Source organism: Rhamphochromis longiceps, linkage group LG1 (genome assembly GCF_057381845.1).
Source record: "Rhamphochromis longiceps isolate RC_006_pf linkage group LG1, R_longiceps_female_GT1.1, whole genome shotgun sequence".
In the NCBI taxonomy this organism is placed as follows: Eukaryota; Metazoa; Chordata; class Actinopteri; order Cichliformes; family Cichlidae; genus Rhamphochromis; species Rhamphochromis longiceps.
In genome coordinates this window covers 3,875,101-3,892,555 of record NC_140557.1, presented here as the reverse complement: position 1 = coordinate 3,892,555, position 17,455 = coordinate 3,875,101, and the positions used below count along the sequence as shown (strand labels likewise).

Genomic DNA, 17,455 nt, shown 5'->3' with positions numbered 1-17,455 from the left:
TCACTACTGGAACTTCAACATTATGCACTCCACACTGTACAGTAACGCCACTGTTTTGCACATGTCTCACTCTGTATATTTTATTTTATATATTTTATTTATTGTTTACTCTATTTAATTTGTAAAATATGTGTACTCACACACACACACACACACACACACACACACACACACACACACACACACACACACACACACACACACACACACGTAGAAAAATATTTAGTATACACATCCAGAAATGCATATACTATTATATATTGTACATATATTTATTAGTTTCAGATGTAGCCATTCTTGTATTTTGCTTGTTTACATTATTGTATTTTGCACAACTCTGTTGCTTGTGAAGCTCGCACACAAGAATTTCACTCACATGTGCTGTACCAATGTACCTGCACATGTGATGTGACAATAAAAGTGATTTGATTTGATTTGATTTGAAACCTGAAGGGCTTATTTGTATATTATAAACTACAAATACGTGAAATGTATTTGTATTCTAGCCCCAGCATCATGCAGACAAGGAAGCCTTAGGATTTTCAAAACCTGTTCCCAAACAAGTTTGGACGGCTTGTAAAATGTAAATAAAAGAATGCAAAAGCTGAACTCTTGCAGCAAAAATCTTTATTCCTCATCCCCCTGACTGTCTTCTCTCATTACTTTAAATAAAACTGACCTGCAAATGCCTTTTGGGACAAAAAAAAACAAGAAACAAGAAAACCATTTTAAAGCTTTTATTTGTTCACTAAAGTTACTTACACTGCATCAACAACAATAATTAACATGTAAAGCTCTTGGGGAAGATGCAAAATATTTGTTTTGCAGAAGAAAAATCAGGCTGAAAACTTATATATAACAAAAAAAAGATTTAAAAAAATGCAAACATGGCTTCAGAAGCCTCAGCGCTGCAGAAACAGTTTGATCTTAATCTGATGTGGATCCAGAGATGATTGAGCTTTTTGGTTTGTTTGACTTTCTTTTTTGCAGGAGATTGAATATACTATATGTACTATAAGTATTCATAAGTCAACACCTTTTTTTGTAATGGGCAGTGAGAATTTAATTTGCTAAACGACTTTACACACAAATTACAGCCCCATTCAGACACATGAACCTCATAGAAGGAGGTGAGCAATGAAGCCGTCACTATAGTTATTCAGGCTAACAGCAGAGGAGTGAAGTCTCAATAATGCGATATAGAGAGTCTAAGGAGGTTGGGAATAAAGCGATTGGACTCCTTTAAGTTTCGTGAAGACGTCTCACTTCTCATCCAAGAAGCTTCTTCAGTCCTGATATTTTATTGCTTCCTCCTGTGATGCTATTGGTACACCAGCTGCACATACTGAGATTTTTATTCAAACATGCAGGTGTGCTAAATGGATTCCTGGAATCAGCATTTCATGACTCCTCATGGAAATGGAAGAGGGAGCAGGGACGTTCCCTAAACTGCAGTGAACCAGAACAGTGTGGACAGCGAATTATTGTGTTATTGTGTTATTAAAGATGAAAGCAGAGAATAAATACATTTTTCTCTGCATCGTTGATTGTTGCACATTGTGTCAAATATCACGAGTTGCTGTATCGTGATACCATCATTATCACAGGTGACTTATTGTGATAGCATAGTATCATGAGTGGACTCGTAAGAGAAGTGGACATTCAGCTGGACAAATACAAAAGCCTCCCCATGGGGGCGCTACTGACTCAAAGGGAAGCAAAGTGTGTGCAGTTATCCTCAGAGATGGAATTTAGTCAACAAACTTAAACGTGTATCATTAGATTTAAAATGACTTCCAGAAAATGCAGAAGCTGTTTCCTGTTTTTAAGTCTGCTTCTGTGTAACCAAATAAAAACTATAGAGATAATCAGATTAGCAGCAGCACCGGTGCCTTCATAGGGAGAATGAAAGAATCTGAATCACATGAATGAGGCTCTGGACAGGGTTGAAAGCACAATAGGAGAAGCCAGGTCAGAGAAACAGCTCATTATTACTGAGCTGAACACTGAGTCACATGCTGCAGACTGGATTACCATCACTGAGCAGAGCAGGTACTGATTACATCACCCACCTCCTTGCTCTGAGTGAGAATGAACAAGAAGTCCAGATGTGTGATGAATATTTCAGCCTAAGGGGGGCGCTGATGAGTTGATATGAGGCCAATACCTCACCTCTGTCAGATCCACATCTTTATCTGCAAATCAGAATGAACAAAAGCTCTGTCCAGTGCAAACACACAGGCATCCACACAGACATAGAAGGGTCAAAGTTCAAGGTTTGGTCCAGACTAAGTGCTGTTGGGGAGCTGTGCTTCCAGTCAGCTCCCAGCAGGGGGCGCGGCCTCCGGCTCACTCATTTCTCAGCTTTCACCTTCGTGTCATACGTCCCGGCATTCTTGTACGCTCCCACGTAGCCCGTGTTCTCCACAATCTCCTCACGACCCTCGCGACCTTTGCCCTTGCCGCTGTCATCAAAGCGCTCCTTGTGTGATCCAGTGTAACGGGACGTGTCGGTCAGACGGTCCACCGCTGCTGTCTTTGCCACTTTCTGATGGAAGTAGAAAAATTAGATTAAAGTCAGTAAAAGAAAAAATATCTTCCCTGCTTCAGGACGCGTCTCTGTTTTTTTAACAAGAGGGGAAAAATGAAGACAATGCAGAAGCGTCACAAACTGCTGTTCCTCTAATGACCACTTGAGGCCACAATGAGGTTGGCCCTTCTAGAGTTCCATGTTAACATATCCAACATTACAAAGCATGTTTACAGCCTCTAACATAAACCATCCACTACTTCAGGTCACTAAACATTATTTATTGATCGTGTGTTTGGGCGTTGGAGCCTTTTAGAGCATTTTAATAGATGACACAATAAATATTCTGGCTTGTTGTGTTTTATTCGTCTGCTTTTTAACTCACTGATGATAACGTGTGATTCCAAAAATCATCAAAATGCAAAATCATGAAGTCAACAAGTGATATCACAGTGGCTACAACTATTTTTCATAACTTCTATGTTTTCTGTACGACCATGGGTGCAACACGCAAACGCCACTTAGAAAGCAACTCTTACTGATTCACGTTTAGTTTAAAGTGGAATTAAAATTGTTGTTTGCTTTAAGCTATGATTCTGATCATTGCACAGCATTTTAGATAACACGGAGCCCTCTGCATTTAACTGCACTGAGTCCCTGTAAACTGCACCTTCATTATGCAATCCTCTCTGCCCCAGGGCATCAAATGAAGACTCCACTGCAAAACCACAACAAGAATAATATGTCTGCTTTCTTCATTAGTTTTCTTCAGGTAGCTGAAATGAGGATAAGATAGAGTAACTGGAAACTAAGCGAATGAAAAAAAGGCCCAATGTCAGAGCAGGCAAAACAAGGCAAACAGGAAGGGTAGTAGAAACCAAAGTTTAAAGAATATGGACATTTAAATAAAGCATCTGATAGTTTTTAAAGTCACATGTATTTAGCACCATTCCCACTTGATTAGCAAGTAGCAAGAGGTGCCTGCTCCTTAGCCTTTTACAGTCGTGTAGTTATCAAATCAGTGTGAGAACCAATAGTGAGTGAATGGGTAGATCTGGATATGAAACAGTTCTTTTTCACCTCAGGAAAACAATGGATTTCACCAACAGTCCCATATTGTACTGCTGATAGGTAAAGTTTAAATGACATGCAGTGTCATTTGTAACTCCACAGATAGCCACCAAGAACTTCTTACTATGAAGTTCTGCTTTAATCCATGAAAACTTTAAAACTTTGAATCGATAACAGACATATGATAGATAATATAACGCTGATTCCTTCATGAACACAAAAGCTTGTAACTTGATCGTGTTTTTTACTCATGGATTGTCATCTGTAATGCATGCATGTCAGTCAGGTTAGTGTTGACTGTATCTGCTCTGATGACTGAAGAGCGTTTAATGATCTGGAGAGGATCCAGACTGCCTCTCTTGCTGGCTCAGGCTCTGAGGACCTCATCATTATAAAATAAGAGCTCTTTGATGTGTGCAGTTGTGATCTGATGGATGAACCAGCTGTGATTGAGCCATGGCTCTGAAATATTAGAGCAGAGTAAGACGCTTGTTTGTGGAGCAGCTCAGGACTTGTTTTTCTACAGCTGAAAACTGAGAAGATGAGCCTGAGGTGATTAAACGCTGAGCTAAATATAAAATATGAGCAGCACATAATCATACTCGTCTAATCATGTTTTCATGATTATGCTGCTGTTTTTCACAGACAGACACTCTTCTGTCCAAACTGTAGCTCAGAGTGTGGAGCTGGGAAATCGACTAAACTGATCAGAAAAATTCGTTTCTATGCAGATGATGCAGTTTTATGCATCATCTGCATAAAACTTCCGACTTCACTCGCCCCTTGATGTTTTTTATCATTACTTTAAATACACTGTGTTATCTACTGCCCTCTCAAATGAGGCCCTACCCCAGGTGTAGCTCCAGGGTGGAGTCCTGGTATCCCTGGTCCTCAGTCCTTAATGAATCCAATCATAGACGTTTTGAATCGCACTTAGTCTGGCCCCTCACCCAGGACCAGTTTGCCTTGGGAGACCCTACCAGGGGCAAACTGCCCCGGACAACATAGCTCCTGGGATCACTTGGGCACACAAACCCCCCCACCACGGTAAGGTGGCGATTCATGGAGGGGACTATTATATATAAGTATGGGTGTGGCTTAGTATGACAGTGTGGTTTAATCCATATAACTACATTATCACTTACCTTTAAGTCTTTTCTTTTGGAGACTCATTGCTTTTGTTTTTACACATATGCACAAAAAGAAAAATGATGCATTTCACAAAATATACATAGCATAGAATCACAATTTCCTGTTTTACTGTTGAGCATCTTTATTGTGGGATTTAGAGCTTTAAAACAACAGGCACACAAGCATCTTGTCTCACCGTCACACCAACGTTGGTAGGCTCTCGGCCTTCCACCAGCTTGTGGATAGACTGCAGTGCCTCCTCTTTGCTTTGACCTTTGAACCTCTTTGGAGCCAGCTCTTCCAGAGCTTTCTGAAACTCCTCGTAGTTGATGACCCGAGACGTCTTCTGTCTGTACAGAAATACACAAAAGGAACACAGACATGGAAGAGTTCAGAGTCTAAACTGTACTATTAATTCTCTTGGTTGGAAAATGTCTTTTAGCTGTTTTTAAATTATTAAACAGATATTTTGTTTCATCGAGAAAAGTTTGGGAAGCTGAACACAGGCACAACTGTCAGAGTAATTGTGGTGACTGGGAATTCAACAAGAACTCAAGTAACTAAAAGTAGAGCAACAAAACTACAGAAAACAAACAACAGCTGCCCCTTTGATACACCGCACTGCAATTCCTCAAAAACGTCCATCCCAGGAACACAGCAAAAAGTCTTCTTATTGCAGGTCTAAATCTTTGGCATAGTTCAAAACGGGTCCCTAAACATTTCCATTATTTTCTTGGTCCCCCGGTGTATGTTATTGTTCTTTTCTTTTTTTTTTTTTTCTAAATGACATCAGAAACAGCAGTATGCGACATTACGTGATGGCAGAGCTTCAGTTCATCCTTTGTCATTTTTTTTTTTTTTTTTTTTTTTTTTTTAATAAATAGGACAGGGGGAATGAATGAGAGAAAGAGGGGGAGAGAAAGAAAGAAAACCAAAGGGGAGAAGAGACGGTGAGAAGGGGGGGGAAGAGAGAGAAAAAAAAAAAAGAACTCCTGGGTCACCTGTATGGAGAAAAAAAAAAAACAAACAAAAAAAACAAACAGAGGAGACAGCAAACAACAAAGAGTAACATAATAATAGAGAAAACAAAGCACCATCACAATAAACTAGCTAGTCATAGATATCAATATTTACTAAATAATAAACGATATTGTGCAGCACGCAAGATAGACAGCGCACAGTGTGCTTTGAGGCAGCAGCCAAGAAAGCTTTAGTCCGCGTCTGTGAATACCCATGTGTGCATACCTGTGTGGATCAGCATGCTTGTATTCCAAAGGTTTCTCCATGTAATGATCTGCTAGGGAGTGTGGGGGGGCCACAGCCCCGTCCTCCAGGGTGTGAAGCAGGTATGGAGGAGATCAAAACTCCAGACATCCAGAGGCCCCCAGAACACAAGAGACCATGGAAGACCAACAGAGGGGCAGCCGCGCCACTGTTCCAGTAAGAGCTGAGGAGAGTCCCAGATGAGGGCTCGCCCAGCAGCCGCGGAGCAGAAGTCAGGGGGAGTTGCAGTGACGCGCCCGTGAGCTCCGCCGGCCCCCAGCTGTGCCTGAGTGACCGAGCCCCAGGCCGAGAGGCCGGGGGCACCCCACCTCCAAAGGGGCCCGAGCGAGCCCCAGGCCCCAGGCCCCGACAAGCGGCCGCCAAGGAGTGAGCCGGTGTGTACCCGGACGCCCACCCCCAGACACAAAGAACCACCAACACACCGACACCTGAGGGAGTCCGCCACCGGCAGGGGAAGTGGTGGTGGGTGGAGATAGGCCTCCAAACCTTGGAGGGCCTGAGGTGTCCCCAGAGAGGTGGCGTCTGATACCCAACCTGACATATAGACACAGACATACAGGCACACACAGACACAAACATCCATTCCCACCCTCATGCTCTCATATGCACTCACTCCACACTCAACCAACGTGGAGACAGACATAAAGAGACGCTGTACACACAATCACACTCCCCAAGCATACTCTACAAACCGGGTCTAGGTACCCTTGCCCCTGGAGGGGGGAATTGCACCCAGACCCAGGTGGTGTTACCCTTTTCCCTGCGGTGGGGAGAGGCAGACCACCCCGACTCCGCAGCAGCAGGGAGGCCCCACACCCCAGACCGCAGTCGGACGGCCAACTCCTCCTACTAGCCCTCCCGCTCCAGCAGGCCGCAGAGAATGGGGGTGGGAGAAGACTCCAAACCTCCCTCCACCCGCTCATTGTAGTGTTGATGCATATGTGTTCTAAGGTGCAATTAAAACCCAGGAGGGCATGGAGCTACCTGCCAAGGAGCAGCAGGTAAGCGCATGGTCCCTCCTGCTAGCCCTCAATGACTAAGTGTATTTAAAATTGAGAGGTGGGCAACGACGTCAGGGGTGAGGTATACACCCTGATGGTGATTTGGACTCCGTGATTGTGCCCACCCCCAAGATCCTATATGTATGTGTAATGAGAGTGTGAATAATGTGAATGTCTAAGTTGTGGGATAAAATTGAGGCAGAGGCAGCCAGAAGGGGACGGGGGGGGGGGGGGGGGGGGGTAGCCTCCTCTGCACCCTGGTGACATACCCCCACTCCAAGGCCCTGCATGTGTGGGTGGTTGTGGAGGAGCGGGAAGAGGGAGGCAGCTGGAGATGGGGAGGGAAGGAAGGGAGGGGCAGGTAACCCCTCCCTGGGGCCAGCTCCCCCGCTGACCCCAGTAGGCACTCCCACCCTCCGCGACCCGCCAGGGAAGGGGGGCCCAGGCCCATCAGACCGGGGCCCAGTGCAGTAGCGCCCCCCGGCTCCACAGAGCCCTGGACAGTCCACCCAACCCCACCACAGAGAAAACTGCACCCACCCCACCATCCACACATCTTCCAGACTACATAAGACGGTAAACGCCCAGGCTGAGATCTTCCTCCACCTCTCCTGTATCTCCCCCTCCTGCAGAGAGTTCCTGAAGAGAAGAAAGCTCCTGCAAGATGTGACCATCCCCCCCACCAGTTGAAGAGCCCCCCAGGCGGCTCGACGCACCGGCGGCACCCTGCTCCAGGGCCGGGCCCCCATGCACCCACCCGCCCACAACCCCGGCAACACACCAACCAGGACCCAAGCCCCCGAGGCCCGGCCCGGGCCCCAGCCCAGAGACGGAGCGCCCCCAGAACCTCACGCCCATCCCGGACCCACCCAGGGGCAGCCAGGCTACCAGGTCAGTAACCCACGTCCGTCAGCACAGACCCTCCCCTAGCCCCGCTGCACGCAGCCGCGAGGAAACAGTCACCTGAGAGCCAACAGAGCCCCCAACCGGACGTGACCGCTACCCCGGGTTGAGCTCCCCAAGGAAGATGCCTCCGGGGAACCCCCCGACGCCCTAAGCCTGTCCCTACCCCCTCACCAATCACAACAGTGAAGGCGGGACCAAACTATGACCCCCCACCCCCACTAGGTGATGGAGCTGATAAAAGGGGCCCAGAGCAATTGATCTAATGTGGTGGCAGAGGCTGTGTCAAGACTAATGTAATCTAATAGATAATTTCTATATTGGTTAGAATTAAGATTATTTTTATTTTTCCAGTATGTTATTGTTTCTAAAGAAATACTTGACATCAATCATTTCATCCAGTGCTTAACATTTTGTCCCCCAAAACAATGATGTACTATTGTTACTAAGTTTTATAATGTAGTTCCACGACTGTCTTTATCCGCCAGTCCCATCCATGTTACACCCATGTGATGGATGACACTCATCAGTTTTCGGAGTATGACTTCAGCGCTCTGCCTGAACTAATTATGTGCTACATTTGTGTTCGAATATAGACTAAAGTGCTGCAGTTTTATCAGGGCGTGTGGAGGAGACACTGACTTAAAAACTAAATACGGAGCAAAAAGTCTTTCAGAGGTAAGATTTATGCACGTGTTTCCATACAATATGGCAACAAAAGACTTTAAGGGAGGTGGTTTTACAAATATAAGTTCGAATAATCGCCCCACCTTTGTTAAAGAGCAGGACACATTCACTCCCTGCACGCACTGTTGTCCCACATTACAAGCAAGGCTTGAACGGCGCTTCTAAAAGGGCGTTTCCAGATTAGCCATGATCTGTAGCGTGTCCGAGCACAAAGCCCTTCAAGGTTTGCACCAAACACTGAGCTCCCCATCATCCACATTAAATGTGCATATGCAATAAAAATGTGACAGCTACCTTGACAGTGGAGCACTGCTGTTTCATCAGCATAATGGTACTCAATTTTCCTCAAATTCAGTGTGGACCAGCAGGTCTTCAAATACCACAGTAAAATATCTCCAGTACTCAAAAGGCACATGTCACCAGCAGGGTGTTGTGTAAAGTCACCTCTGTAATCCTTTTGAGTTTCTGGAGAGAGATTTGTACGGAAGAGGATTAGGGCCACTGGAAGAAAAAAATCAGAATTCTGACTTTTTTCTCAGAATTCTGAGAAAAAAGTCAGAATTCTGAGACTAAAGTCAGAATTCTGAGAAAAAAGTCAGAATTCTGAGATTAAAGTCAGAATTATTATTTTTTCCCCAGTGGCCCTAATCCTCTTCCGTAGATTTGGCCATGTTAAGATGAGACGCTAGTTCATCAGCCGATGGTCACAAACTTGGTTATAAAGCTGGGAAAAATTTGCTTTCTGTTCCAGGCTGCACATTTTAATGATGACAGTTAACCAGTTCATTTCTACTGTGAGGCTGGGGATTATAAAATGGGACTCTCACTTTTGGAGCCTGCCTCAAGTGGACATTAGAGGAACTGCATTTTATGCAGTCTTTTGACACTGGCGCTGATGTGAACACTCACTTGACTTTGGAGAAGACGATGTCCACGTCAGTGCCGGTGACGTTCTTGCCGTCAGTGATCTTGCAGTCTTTGCACAGTTTGGCCCAGTTCTTCCCGGTTAGATCCTTGCCTGTTGCCTTTGTGTCTCCATGGACTGCAAACTTCCTGAAAGCTGTGAGGAGCTGCTCCATGTCTGCACTCTCCGCCATGATGAAAAGATAATCTACAATAAAATTAAGCAGAGGACAACACTGGAGATCGTGTGTGAAGGTAATCTCCTCCCCCTACAGGATTTATGAGAGCATTTTGAGTTTATAAATCAAAGCCATATGTATTACAGCTGTTCATTTAGTTTATTCACCTGTAGTCACCTGGAGCCACACACACTGTCAGATAATTCTAATTAAAATGCTTCAACAGTTACCAACATCACAGTTGTGGTTGACAGATCCAGTTTAGTGGTTCAGATGGGCCAAGAGAACAGGTGACTGTGTCGGCGGAGTCAGAGCAACCACACCCAGATCAGGCTGCCATTATGTTTTTTCATGTATGAGCGTCTGTGGAGATTGATTCGCTTTTGAAGTCACCCTCCGGTGGCCATTAGAGGAACTGCAGTTTCTGGCACAGCTTCATTACAGATTCTATCCTGTTATTTCCTGAAGGTCAATATGTCGTGCACAGCACTTTGTAAAATAAACCAGAGTGGATATTTCCTCCTCTCTGTGCAAAGCTCCTCTTTCTGAATGGTTCTTGGAAACAATGCTTAGTTTTCCCTTTGGGAAACCTTCTGCTGTGCCAGTAGCAGCTAGAAGTTGTTGCTTCTGTGTGTAGGTGTTTTGGACATGAAGATCATTTTGATCATTTTGCAGCTCCAGCAGAAGTGTGCATGTGCCCACAGAATATGTGTGTGTGTGTGTGTGTAGGGTGTGAGACGTGACCTCACTGTGGTTTCTCAGGCTTGTGCGACTACACACACACACACACACACACACACACACACATTGATGCAATCCCAAACAGTGGGTTTCATGGAAACAGAACTGGCTGCATCTCTGTCCAAATACACTTGTGTCTCCTTGTCATGCTGCTTCTGGTGAAAATTCCACTTGCACAACTCTGAATCAGAGCTGCTGCAGGCCATAGCGGCTGAAGTTATAGTACAGATAGTTAATATGAGCCCTGCTTACACACACACACACACACACACGCACACGCACGCACACACAGTGTGTGAAAGGTGTAAGTGCATCTGTGCATTAAAACTGGTGTGTAGGTGTCAGATTCCAGGCAGTGGAGGCAGCTGCAGTTTTAATGTGAAGCAATCTCTTCTATTTGGAAGCTGATTCATTAAACCTGCTTTTTGTTTTTAGGAAGAGTGATCAGTGCAACTCCGCTGCAGTCTCTTTTTAGACGTCTCAACATAAGAAGCATCTCTGCATTCAATTGGCTCTTGTAACAATCTTCAGGGACTGACCTCTTGTGATGAGCAGCGATTTGTATCGCTTCTTTAGAAAACAGAAAATATCGCACAAAATCACACATTTAAAAATCAACCGATAGTTTAATTGCAAGGAGTCAGACTCTGGATTAGCTCACAGCAGGTACTGTCTAACATCTATCAGATGTGTTCAGGTGCAAGACTGAAAGTCGGTCATCTCTGAACCCAAATCCCACAATCACGGCAGTTAAAACTGAAGACAGATCAAAGCAGGATTTAATCTGGTCTCATCAACAAGTTAAGACTGTTCTGAGTTCAGTCAAGTTTGAGCTGTTATTGTGGTAGAATGATTCACTCTGATACAAACCATTCCCAAGCCAACTAATCCCAACAGAGACTGACATTTAACGATCACATGTTAAAACATTCAAATCTATGAATAACTGTTAAAACAGGAGCACAGAGGTTGAGGAGAAATGCAGGAGCGTTAGAGACAAAGGAGACTATAACCAAATATTAATCGGATGTATCATGGTACATGCGATTCTAGAAATTCTAGAAATAAGAGGAAGGTGACATGGGAGATCGCTGCAGCCCCGAGGTTAAAACCAAGGTCACTGCTTACATAAACGTTAACGTCAGCGTACTTGAACTTAACTCACTGTAGTCTTTTCCTAAGAAACACGTATCGTTGCTCAGAAAAATTCCCTGCTTACTTGGAGGAATAAAACAAAGATGAAACAGTAAGGTTAAAGTTAAAATCTGGGTGGTGCACAACAAGCCGAAATGGCACCAAAAAAATGGTACGCCAGCAGTTGTGACATCACATCTGGCAGAAACAGCAAGCGAAACCTCCCTGTGCAAAGGTAGACTAACAGTTTGAAGCGTAGCAGTTTTTTTCTCATCCTCATTGTGTTTCTTGAGCATTATCGTTGACAGAAATAATGAAAAACACAAAAACATAAATTCAGATCAAAATTTGCAGCGCTAATTTAAAACATGCACTGCAGCTGGGAACTTTTTACGATACCACCCGACACAAACATTCAACGCAGTTATATGGGACATTAAACAGTGGAACAGTGGTAAAGAGTCAGCGTGACGTAAGATTTGCAAAAGGACTTCTTGTAGTGAGAACGTTGTTAGCTTCATGCTAGCACTTGTTGGGTGCTCCATGTGAGAAAGGGGAACTTCAGACACTCTCCTGAACTAATTCTTGTGAAATTGTCCAATATTTATGTGTGAAAATTACTTTTTTTTTTCCTTAACCATCGATAGACTGGGCTGCCCACATCTCGCCGTCTTTATTCTGCCCATAGTGACCAACAGCCTGTTACAAAAGCATCCTGACTGTAGCTTACTGCCTAAAGCATCTGCCTATCACTTGCACTTGTAATTCCTGGGTTTCCTGAAAAAACAAATATTCTATGCACAATTATCAGCAGGCAGGTAGGAAAAGCTGCACCTGGGTGAAACCCAGGAAAAAAGGCTGGGTTCTGACACTTCACTGCTCCTTTATGTTTTTGCTTTGAGACGCACAGACAGATATTGAAAACTTGATTGTTAATCAATAGTAGGAACTTCAGTCCTGTCTCAGTGTTAAAAACAAAGCTCAGCTAGGCTCACACGCTCTGTTTCTAGCAGCAGCTCTCCTTCAGTTTGAGTGCGTTTTAGTCATGGGGCCACACAGACTGTGTAAAGTGTATGGGCGTGCCAGTCAGTGTGTGTGCATGTGTGTGTGTGTGTCACTATGCAAAGACAAATAAACAGATTACCGACTGTCCACACTTTTAAAATTCATAAAACATGACAGCATGTGGCTGCACTTTAAATCCCTGCAAGTTTGTGTTCAGTAGCAGATCCCATGCACACATCGCTTTTCTAATTTTGTACTTTTTAAGCCAGCAATTTTTAGCAAATTGTAATCAAACATCTTGTCTGGTGTGAAGGATCCTGCTGTTTGCTGTTTTTTGTGAGATCTGAATATTTGTTTGGCGAGAACGCTTCATGGCTATTTCTTTCAGACATTTTAAGTTGATAAGTGGCAGCATTATTGAAGACACAGCAGATGAATCACTGAAGCTTCCAGCTGTGCAGACTCCAAACATTCTGCTCTCTGTGCATGTCTGAAATTAAACCGACTCTGATCTTCAATCAGTGCAGAAAAAGTTTCTGGAATAAAACTAAAAAGTTGTTCCAGCACTGACTGCGTGAAGATTTTAAAAATTTATCTGAAAACTGTCCTTCTGTTTATATTAAACACATCAACTTCTACTTTTTTGTTCTTCTTAATTTTTCCATTCTTCTTCTTTGCTTTGCACTTCTGACATCTGCACCACAACCAATCTTTGAGTCTTATTCTCTAAAACTTTTTTCTTAAATTCCACGATTTCTCTCTTTTTTTTATTGCATGTGTCTCCTGCAGTTTCCTACCTGTCTGTCTTCAGTCCCCTCCGTCTGCCTCTGCTCTCCCTCTTCTGGCCCTCAGCAGCGGTGGCAGCATTCAAATGAGTTCTGAAGAGCTAAGGGCTTGTTATCATCTGTTTACCCCGTCGCCTTGGCGACATCCTGTCCAACATCAGGGGAGGGCAATAAAACAGAGAAAGAGGGGGAGAGAGAGGGAGGGTTGGTCCTACGGCAGGGCGCTTATGCAGGCTCCTGCAGTTTCCCACAGCTGCAGGTCAAAGGTCAGAGGCCATAATGATCATATAACAATGCTGCATGCAGATTTTTATGCTTTAATTGAAATTAAAGGCTGGATAAAGTGTAAACATAAAACAAGAAAAACACTCTGTTGAGCCTTTGGCAGGTTTTAGCAGCTGCTCAATACACTGGCTGAAAATAAGATTTAATGAAGTTATGATGACAGATTTCTGAGTAAATACTCTTTGCAGTCTGGCCCCTTCCTCTCTGTGTCAAAGCTGCACGTAATGACGGGCGAGTGGCTGAAAGGCAGCATCACTGCTGCCAGTGACAGAGAGGCAAACACAGAGTGCTTTGGAGAATTTCTAAGGTAAAAAGGAGACATGCGGTCATGTGAAAAAGCAAGTGCACCCTTCCTTCTACCATAGGAAGCCAGGTGCTGCTGATCAAGTGCACATGATTAACTGATCACCAACAAGTGTAAGCACCTATATAGAAGCAGGAGTTTCATCAGTTTGATGTTCTGGACGACTTACATGTGTGTAAACACGTGTAATCTTCTTGCCATGTCCCAGAAATTCGCCCTGAGCTCATGCAATGCTCAGAGAAATTGCAAAAAACCAAGAGCTCTGTCTCAGACTCTCCAGGCTTCGGTTAGCATATTAAATGTTAAAGTTCATGAAATGGGCAATTAGAAAAGGACTGAACAAGTATGGCTTGTTTTCAGGGGGTTGCCAGGAGAAAGGCTCTTTTCTCTAAAAGAAGATTGCAGCACGGCTGCATGCAAAGATGCATCTGAACAAAAGCCTTCTGGATCAGTGTCACCTCAGACAGACAATGTGTGGGAAAACCAAACACAGCGCATCAGCACAAACACCTCATGCCAACTGTCAATCAGGGTGATGGAGGGCTGATGAACTGGGCTTGTTTTGAGCCACAGGACCTCGATAATTTGCAGTCACTGTGGTACGGCCTTTCAGTCGCTCGCCCGTGAATGCATTTGTCTGATGGCTAAAGCTTGACTCAAACTGAGTCATGCAGCAGGTGATTAAGCCAAAGCACAGCAGCAAATCTCGCACAGAGTAGCTGAAAAAGAAAAGAATCAAGCTGCTGCAGTGATCCAGTCAAAGTCCAGACCTGAGTCTGACTGAAACGCTGCGGTGGGACCTTCAAAGAGCTGGGCAAAAACAAATGTCCACAAACCTCAATGATCTGAGCCAATGCAGTAAACAAGAGTGGGCCAAAACTCCTCCACAACTATGAGACTGATAAAATCATAAAAAACATACTGCTTCACGTTATTGTTGCTGACGATGATTTTACTGATTCTACTGAAGCTGTACTTCGCTTCTCACTGAGTGCAGAGTCCTAAAAAGCCACAGGCAGACGGCGTGATAAAATCATAGCTTGGTGAAATGTCATAAACTCATGGCATTACTACAGGTGTAAACACTCCCAGAATGCACCGAGGCCTGCATCCATTGAGAAGTCTCAGGCCCTGGAGGCAGTCTGGTCTGCATACGATCACATTTTTACAGCTGAGTGTGCAAGAATGTCTGCACACGCTCTCGGCTGACATCTTCTGTGTAAGCACAACTGCAAACTCATTCACACACTGATAAATGAGCGAAACACAAACACGGACCGATTTCGCTGCGCTGGGATCAGCTGGTGCTACACATGTGCAGACTCATAATGTGTTTCAGAGCAGAAGCTGCAGAAGCAGAAGGGTGAAACTATTTTAACTCATTTTATTCCACGGTGCACCGTAAACCCTGATTTGATCTCAGGCACGTCTGGACCAGGAAAACTTTTGCATTACCTTATGCATATTTATAAAACAGAATATGAGCTGAGTGACATCTCTTGAGAAAATAAGTGTGACTTTTCCATGTTTTTTACACAAACATTTGAAACTACAGCAACTCTTTGAAGGCACAAAACCATCACATATATTGTGTTTTGAAACAGGACAGTATGAAACATTATTTTACTTCACTGTGAAATAACATAACAGTGCATTTTATTGAATTATTATTTTATTTATTTTATTGAAAAAATAATAGTAACTTGTCTTCAATTTTCATCCAGTGGGCCAACTTGCATCTCCTGATAGGCCAGACTGACACACCTGGTTTTAACTGTTTTGTTTATGTTATTCAGAACAGAATTCACTGATTATTGCTTTTGTACAGAAGATAAGACTAAAACGTGAAGCTGAACTTGTCAATGAGAACTTTCAAAAACAAAAAATACAAGGATATGACTCAAACTAAACCAGAAGCTGAAGTTAATGCAGAGGTCAAAAGGTCACGGTGCAGCACAAACGTGATGTTTTATTTCCCCTTCTCCATCTGCAGAGAAAAAACCTGCAGAACGTTTTTAGAAATATAGATGCAGCACAAACAGTTCTTCTTGTGGCAGGAAACTGAACTTTACTGAAACTTCCTGCTGGACATGCAATGACAGATTAAATCATTGTTTGTGTTTCTGTTGTCATGGCAACAGTGTTTTGATGTTTGTCATGTAGAATCCAGTAAGACGGGATCAGCAGGCCTACACGCTGCTGCAAACATCTGCAGGTACTCCAGTGCATTTCATGTCCTGCTCAACTTGTTAAAAACAGAAAAATGCGCTTTAATTGTATTTGTTTGATTTTAAAGAAAGGAACCTCTCAGACACCAGAAGTTTTTATGGTTTATATTTTTCTCTTTTCAGCAGGGGAAAAGGAAATGTGCAAATTTGCATTTTTGCATTTTTGACATTCATACCGAAAACACAAAGCTCTTTATTCTGCTTGAAACGGTTGAAATGCGTCTCTCTTCTCAGCACCATATTCACATAAACATTTCTCTCCTTATATAACGCTGCAGACAGTCGTCACCTTAATAACAGAAATTAATGAAACTTCAGGTTGATCGGTGCAACAGGCCGACAAAGACAAAGAACAGCTGAGACGCTTTCATCGGGAGCACTTTAATCTCAGCATCTTTCTTGTTCAGTGGAAACCAAATTGAACTGGAAATTTCCAAGTTAGACATCTCAAGACCGATCGCTGAAAATGTAAACAAAGTGGCTGACAGCGATTTGGCAGGCAGCATTTTAAAAGAAGCTGAAACAAAGGCACCCTGAATTCTTAGCTATTTAGTTTTAGTCACATGGCGCTCTGCTTGAGGCACCACCAGCTTCAGGAAACCCTCCATCAGGCTTCCTGAAGTGGAACAATCAGAAGAGAGTGAAGGCATGTGGAAGAGGGAGCTGCCAGGCAGGAAGACAAAGAAGATGATCACAGAGACGGTTCATGGTTGTAGTGAAGGAGGACATTCAGAGGGTTGGTGTGACAGAGGAGGATCCTGGGATAGCATGACATAGAAGCAGGTGATCTGCTGTGGCAACCTCTAAAGGGAAGCTGAGAGAAGAAGAAGAAAGGCCTTAGTGAGGCAGAAGCTCAAACAGCTTGTCTCAGAAAGGAAGTGCTGCATGAAGGGCCAGGATGACAGAAAGAAAAATGCAGGGCCGTCCCCTTTGTTGCCATCAGATCAAATAAACGAGAGTGAATGATACGAAACAACCAACAACCACAACAGTTTCAGGAGGCTACCGTCCTAAACGCTGTAAATATCTGTGAATACCACAGAAACTACATTTCTGAGGCTCTCATTCACAGACTGTATATAAAAGATGCATGTACGGTCATGTGCAAAATTAGTGAGTCACTCTTTATTTTTTAATATTTTGTTTCCAAGGAGACTTAATTGTAATTATTAAAGTGGTCTTGAGCAATAGTTCTCCAGGCTTTTTGAAGGTCTTTCAGTTTTTCTTTGGAAATTGGCTGCTTTTTTGTTCATTTTCAGTCCAGCCCTTGGACCTGACCTCATT

The 17,455-nt window shown here is 43.7% G+C and overlaps 1 protein-coding gene across 1 annotated transcript; it reads right to left on the bottom strand.

The window, feature by feature from the left end:
• Positions 1 to 749: 749 nt before the first annotated feature.
• On the bottom strand, positions 750 to 13,476 carry tppp3 (tubulin polymerization-promoting protein family member 3). The gene is made up of 4 exons (XM_085408680.1): positions 13,367 to 13,476; positions 9,517 to 9,718; positions 4,929 to 5,082; positions 750 to 2,548 (listed from the first exon to the last, which is right to left on the bottom strand). Exons 2-4 carry the CDS (start codon positions 9,702 to 9,704, stop codon positions 2,354 to 2,356), a joined length of 537 nt encoding a protein of 178 aa, XP_085264806.1. The 5' UTR covers positions 9,705 to 9,718; positions 13,367 to 13,476; the 3' UTR covers positions 750 to 2,353.
• Positions 13,477 to 17,455: the final 3,979 nt, after the last annotated feature.

What these genes read in the sequence shown, in the direction of transcription:
- tppp3 (XM_085408680.1), bottom strand. Translation starts at nt 9,704, where the DNA reads ATGGCGGAGAGTGCAGACATGGAGCAGCTCCTCACAGCTTTCAGGAAG. An exon ending in ATCGTCTTCTCCAAAGTCAA is followed by an intron (nt 5,083 to 9,516) that starts GTGAGTGTTCAC and finishes ATTTCTGTACAG; the next exon opens with ACAGAAGACGTCTCGGGTCA. An exon ending in CTACCAACGTTGGTGTGACG is followed by an intron (nt 2,549 to 4,928) that starts GTGAGACAAGAT and finishes TACTTCCATCAG; the next exon opens with AAAGTGGCAAAGACAGCAGC.